Here is a 6763-nt window from a genome sequence, read left to right as displayed (position 1 = left end):
TGTGTGGTCCAGGTGTGTGCGTGCTTCCTGTCTGTGCTGTAGCTGCAGCTGGAGGTCTCAAAGTGGGTGTAGAAGGTGTTGAGGCCATCCGGCAGGCTGTCTGTGGAGCTGATGATGCTGGTGGTCTATGATGTACTGCAGGCCTTGCCACATCCATCCGGAGTCAGTAGTAGAATAGAAGCCATTCAGGTTCTCTCTGTACTGCCTCTTGGCCGCTGTGATGGCTTTCCTCAGTCTGTACTTTGCAGCTTTGTACTCCGTCTCATCGCCTGATCTGAATGCATGAGAGTGAGCACGCAGCATGTGGCGTACCTGACTGTTTATCCAGGGCTTATGGTTGGGGAACCTCCTGACTTGTATGGTGGGCACAATGTTGTCGATACAGGTACTAATGTACCCAGTCACATATTCAGCATAGTCCTGTACACTGACAGAAAAGTCCTCTGAGGTGGCTGCAGCTTTAAACACATCCCAGTCTGTCTGGGCGAAACAGTCCTGTTTGGTGACAGGGTTTGTTTGTTTCAGTCTTTGTCTGTAAGCTGGATACAGGAACAAAGAAATATGGTCTGAGCGTCCAAGGTGGAGGCGTGGTATACACCCCGTATGTTACTGTAAACATGATCCAGAGTGTTGTTGCCCCGAGTGGGAATGTTCACATGTTGGTAATATTTGGGAAGTACAGTCCGTAATTTGCACTGATTAAAGTCGCCCACAGTAATAAATACAGCATCTGGGTGCACCCATAATTATCTTCAAAAACTGAATTTCCTTTTGTTCTCAAACATGTAATGCTCTATCTCTCTAAGTTAATATGAACTTGAAGTTTAATGTGTGTTTGTCAGTGGAAGCTGGATGAAGACGTGCAGTATTTCACTGGTGCCGAAAACAGGTGTTTCTTCACAGGGAGGCGGGAAGTCTCCTCTGACCCTGCACACACACACACACGCACACACACACACTCACACACACACACACACACACACACACACCGCCTCCTTCTACCTTCCCCGAAGCAGCAGTGCGGTCTCCTCAATGTACAGAGTGGGTCTGTAGCTGAATCACAGAATCTGGGACTCTGTCAGAAAGCCAAGTCTTGGTGAGAATTAGAACACAACATTCTGTGATTTCCCGTTGTGCTGTAATCCTAGCTCTTAGCTCGTCCAATTTGTTTTCCAGAGACTGTACGTTAGCTAGGAAGAGGCTGGGTAATGGCAGTCAGGTAGCATGAGCTTTTAGCCTAGCATGGAGCCCTCCTCGCTTGCCCCGTCTCTGTCTCCAGATCGCTGTCCTGGGGTCAGCCTGCTCACTTGTGCTTGATGCTTCGGGGCCTTCCTGGGGGTGATGGCAGTTGTTGTTGCTGCAGGAACGAACAATGAGTTGTAGCTCTGGTGGTATGAAACCAGTAAATTCCCAGTGTCTGTGTGAGTTGGTGATATCCAGCAATGCCTGGCTGTTGTATGTTAGCAGTGCGTGACATCTTTGCACTGCAGAAAGTAAAAAAACACAAAAAAGAAGAAAACAAAGAAAAAGCCGGCATTCTGGAGTGGAACGCGCAAACACGTCTGCCTCAGAGGGTGCCATGTTACAGGTCCACTTAATACAATTGTGTGTAGCCAAACCCCCAGAATAATAAAGCCAATTAACTTGAAAATGAGAAATGTGTGACTAATTAGGCAATTAAAAAGTTTCTGTTTGAAAAACCTGTTTATAGCAATGTAAAAAAAAGTTCATTTTTCAGTATCAGAACCAAGGTAACTACTGTATACCACCACCTAGTCTTTTTGCCCACTGCTTCCAGCTAAAAAGGTAATACTTCTGGTTTCCAGCTGTTCCTGTTGCAGAGATGCTGTCCCTGTGGTCCCACTGTCTGAATCAGACAGAATGCTGGAGGTCCATTTCCTGCATCTTATTAGAGTGGATTATTCATTCCTTCAGCTGTGCAGCCTTCAATCACACACACCAAAGGGGGGTCTGGTCCAGTGTGCACAGGAGCACGCTGATCTGAGGGGAGCCGGATATCCCTCCACACCGACAGATCAAAGCCTGGCTGCTGACCGCCTAACACCCTCTCTTTCCACTTTTCACTCATCAGCTTTGGTGTGGAAGAGCATGTGTAGTGTGTGAACATGTGTATGTGTGTATTGAGTTGGTGTGTGGGGGAGAGCCTCCCTTTGCCCTTGAACCATGGTGGCCCCTGAGGTTCCCCAATCATGCTGGTGGTTGCGGTTGACCCCCTCTCTCTCTCTTAACAAGAGCATTGCCTTCTGTCCTCTCCCCCTTCCCGCTCGCTCCTCCCTCCCTAGTAACTCTAATTACATGTTCCATGTCCTTTTAATTTGGCAAAAAAGAGGAGGGAAGCAGGCGAGGCGAGGGACTAGGGCACTTCAAGGTACATATTAAGGTACTGTCCTTCATTGTCAAATTCAAATCATCCATTTCATATTGACCTGTTAAGGAATAAGGAAGCAGCCTCACGCTGGCTGTGACGAAGGCTTTTTAAGAAATACTACACAAATTGATACCCGAACAGAGAGAAAGTGATTGAAAAGAAAGGAAAATCTAAACTGAGTGCTGCCTGACTTGTGTGTGAGGTGGTTTTAATGCATGCCAGTGCAGCGTCTGCTAAGTGTGGAAGGTGCTTTTGTACATGCTTAGATCATTAGTTGGGTGTCAGTCCCATTAGGCTTGTGGAAACCGTCACTGGCTACAATAAACAGATTTTCTGGCCGCATGCTCAGACTAGCAGGCGGCAGGCACTCTCCACCACAGTCCCAGGACAGGACCAATTCCTGGCACATCCATGCTGTCTCTAACAGACACATTATGTATTTTACACACATTTTGACACACAAGCGCCTGTATTCTCCACAAAAAACCCCCAGGACCTAATCAATCCATATAGCTCTTCAACAAAGGAACTGGCAATGTAATTTTAACCAGTGCATAATTGAGAGGCTGTTTTTACTTTCTGGTGAATCAAGGAATTTTCTTTCCCACTGAGATAACTACAAAAAAACCCACATTTACACTTCAAACACGAATGAATCCAAATGTTCTCAAGTTACAAATGAGTAGCTGTCAAAAGGTAGGAAATTCTCATCTCTAAAAATAACTCCCTCTGCATATCATCATAATGATGACATCAGAAAGTATTTTTCACCTTGTTGAATGTCCTTCATCTCCAAATGCAGGCTTGATATGAGGATGCCAACTGCTTGTGAACGCTTCCCTTCCAGCAGCTTGATAACCTAAAAAACACAAAACAAGTGTCAACTATTAAACTAATTTGGTAAAGCTGGAAGAAAATTAGTGGGATTCAGTGCAAAACCTGCAGTAAGCATTCAGTTAACAATGACTATTTAGCATATATCAAATTAATTTCATACTCATATTTTAGGTTAACCAAACAAAGATTCAGGGAACAACATGAATTTTACACTTTTACACAAATTTCAAATAATATTACTGGTAATTGAGTCTTTATTCTAAACTCTACCTTAAATCTGTTCACACCTACATTTATCATCAGTTCTATTTTTCAAATGCTGATATAAACAATGTGAGGAACAGATGGTGAATAAAGAGTTCATGTCAGCATTAAGAGGCGGAGTAAAAAAAAAAAATCACTTGCCCAGCTGTGGAAGCAGATGATAAATGATGAGCAAGACAGACTGCTTGAAGCCCCAGTCAGTCTAACTAGCCTGGGAATCATGTGCATTGACCCAAATGACCAGACTAATCAGCACATGTTGTCATAACCCATCATCATGACATAAATGACTGGGAAATGTGGATCATACACACAGAGCTGGAACGTACTTTGTCAAGTTACATCAATGAGGGACCACAGTTAAACAGAAAAGCAACTCCTCCAGTTGCAAGAAGAAAACGTGAGATAAAAAAGAAAAGCTTGAAGAAGTCACAGTGACAGTACAAAGGCAAAACTGTCAACATAAAAGGATCGTCTAGAAGAGCAAGGCAAAGACAAACAGGGCTTGTATAACAAGCTATATATTCACAGGATTTTTATTTTTGCCTAAACGTGGTCACAATTACTTATGACTGAATTAGACATAAAGCTAGAGAGAGTTTTGGAAAGGTAAAGCCCCACTCTGTAAGTTAATGTCTTAGGTTTCATCAGTAGATATTATGGTGCCGTCGGCTAAGGGGCTGTCCAGTGGAGCTGGTGAGCAGAAGCCTTAGAAATGAGTATTGCATTACAGAGCGTTAGTGGGTGCCATGCAACTTCCATCTCTATTCCTTGTAGCCCTGGGGACTGCCCACTCTGGGGGCTTGAGACAGCTGAGTACCAGCCTTCCCAACACCTCTAATGAACCACTTTGGATAGGTCATACAGAAAGCAGCCTTCACTTCAGCACAGACACCGAGAGAAGTGGCACATTTGAAAAACATGTAAAAACTATATTAAACCCATAACAAACCATGCATTATTAAGAATCAAATTGTTTATTCTGTGTGTAAATGAGACACATCAGGCTTTCTTTTGCTACCTTTGGCTTTGCTCCTTATTTACTCCTGGCTGAGGACATTGCTGCTGTTCCTCCCCACTGAAATAATTCATGCCAACTACTCCACAACAACACAACTATTATGCACAAATATTATGCTGCATGCATGACATAATATTTGACATTTAATTTGAAATAAGTTCACCAATATCAGTTATAAAGCACCAGAAAAATGTTAGCTGTATTTAAGGCAACAGTTTGTCACATATTGACTCAGGCAGGGCTGGCACCAGGGGTGGCCAATGAGATTCTGGGAGTGGCTAGTGCCACCCCTGACCACCCCTTGGATCTGCCCACTCTCACTCTGGCTGCAGAACATACCAGTTGGCCTAAACGATGTTTAGTTTCAAACATTCAAACAGCTTGGCAAAGTGAATATTTCCACTGCTGATGCTAGACCGGTAGATATCAATAGCTGAGACCTTCCTCCTCTCCCTGAATCAGATGACAGATGTTAGGCAAGGTGGTGTTAGGTAATTTCTTAGTTAGATAGATATTGATTAGAGATCTGTTGTATTAGAAAATGTTAGTGTAGCCAGGATGTCTAGCTCAGGCTGTTAAATGCTTAGTGCATTGTCATGAGCTTGCTGCAGGCTGCATGTGGGCCCCAAGGTCAACTAGATTGAAGAGTCTGCAGGCAGGATGAATATTGCTATTATTATTGCTATGTTCAGCCGTAATCTTAATCATAACATTTTCCGAGGCTTACTGTTCGGACATGTCCCTGAATGTCCTGTATGTTTTTAGATACATACCACATAATCAACATTCACACACATTATTTTCTTCATGTTTTGACTACTGCTCTGCTCAGCTGCCAAGCTGGCATATCAGGTGACGTCACGGTTTGACGTTGCCTGCGTAGGATGGGGCTAGCCCAACGAAGTGATTAAATTGTATAGAAATCTTGGGTTCCAGGTCTTTCTTCTTCCGGGCTGCCTGCGAGCAGCTTTGGGGGTGGAAGATGCCTGGACGTGTAAAGTTAATTCTTGCCTGTGACCCTTTGAATAAACCAGCACGGTTATATTTTTTTTATATATACAAGTGGTCTGAGTCGTCCCTCTGAGTTCCTGGTTTGAAAGAACCGAACGTGGCTTTATAATAGAATTGAGCCTATAGTGGGCAGGGAGATGCAGGTTCAGATCTGAGCAGATAGTTTCCAGCCTGCTCCGTGGTGACTGTGTCTGATTATCTTTCTGGAAGGCAGATGTTACAATAATAACTACCTCAAGACTTCCCATCAATAACCACCTACGATATGCTCAGGAATCACAGTCTCACCCAGCAGTGTTACTCTTACACCTACTCTCCCACGTCATAGCCTGGGCTTCAAATATGCCTTTCATAAACGTAGTCTGATTGCTCATAAGTTATTCCCATAAACCGGTTGAAGCTGCTGTTTGTTTAAAGCAATTCACTATGTATAAACTTGATACAAGTTTGATTTATGTGGGTAGAGGAATTTGCCAGTTTTGTGTTTAATAGTGTGTATTTTTACTCAACAGCACATTTAGCCTGATTTCTTCATCTCCGTTTCCCTCCCTGCTCATCCCTCAATCAAAAGTACACTGACATGCCAGTCCCCTGTGAAGCCACATGCCTGCAATTATACCCCTGGTGCAGTCCATTCTGGTTTGTTCTGGTCTTCTGTGGCAGTGAAGCTCTCCTATGTTGTCTCATCTGCTTTGATATGTTAATCAGCAGAGAGTGATGTGCTCCAGAGTAAACAAGAGCTTTGAATCTTCTATGGCACATGTGATAAAGATTAACTCACTCATGTCATGTAGGCATCGTCTGCAACCCCGGAGTTGAAACCTTTTGGCATGTAGGGTTGTTAGAAAGTGGGGAAGTGCCTCATATGTATAATGGACGGACACATTCCGTTACCTCCCAGTCATCTCCTCTCACCTTGTGGAGCCTCGGGCCGTGGCGTTAGCATGATCTGGCAACACTTTCTGAGCAAGTGCATAATCATTCCAGAGGACATGCTGTCATCGCACACGAGCATTCAAGTTAAATAACGTGCACACAGAAACATGCACATGTTGCTGAAAGCACAAACAGTGAAACGAACAAAGAGACACTAACATGGTGATAGTTGACTGGTATTGGTACTCTGGAACATAAGATGGCGGCGCGCGCAAACGCAGCGGCTCAGTGCTCTCCCTGTCTGTGTTTTGTTTTGTTACTTATATATGTGGGGTTTTTTTTTTGCCCTGACGACATTTTGCGGA

The 6763-nt window shown here is 43.9% G+C and overlaps 1 protein-coding gene across 1 annotated transcript in view; it reads right to left on the bottom strand.

Annotated features, from left to right (window-relative positions):
* Nucleotides 1-6763, bottom strand: part of LOC109951634 (formin-1-like) — a 66388-nt gene that overhangs the window by 32469 nt on the left and 27156 nt on the right. The window contains exon 9 of the mRNA XM_020586237.1: nt 3161-3248. Coding sequence (XP_020441893.1) covers nt 3161-3248 — 88 coding nt within the window. The remainder of the gene's footprint in view (nt 1-3160; nt 3249-6763) is intronic.

Source organism: Monopterus albus, unplaced genomic scaffold (assembly GCF_001952655.1).
Source record: "Monopterus albus unplaced genomic scaffold, M_albus_1.0 scaffold400.1, whole genome shotgun sequence".
Lineage (NCBI taxonomy): Eukaryota > Metazoa > Chordata > Actinopteri > Synbranchiformes > Synbranchidae > Monopterus > Monopterus albus.
The sequence above is the reverse complement of the archived record's forward strand: the minus strand, read 5'-3'. Positions and strand labels throughout refer to the sequence as shown.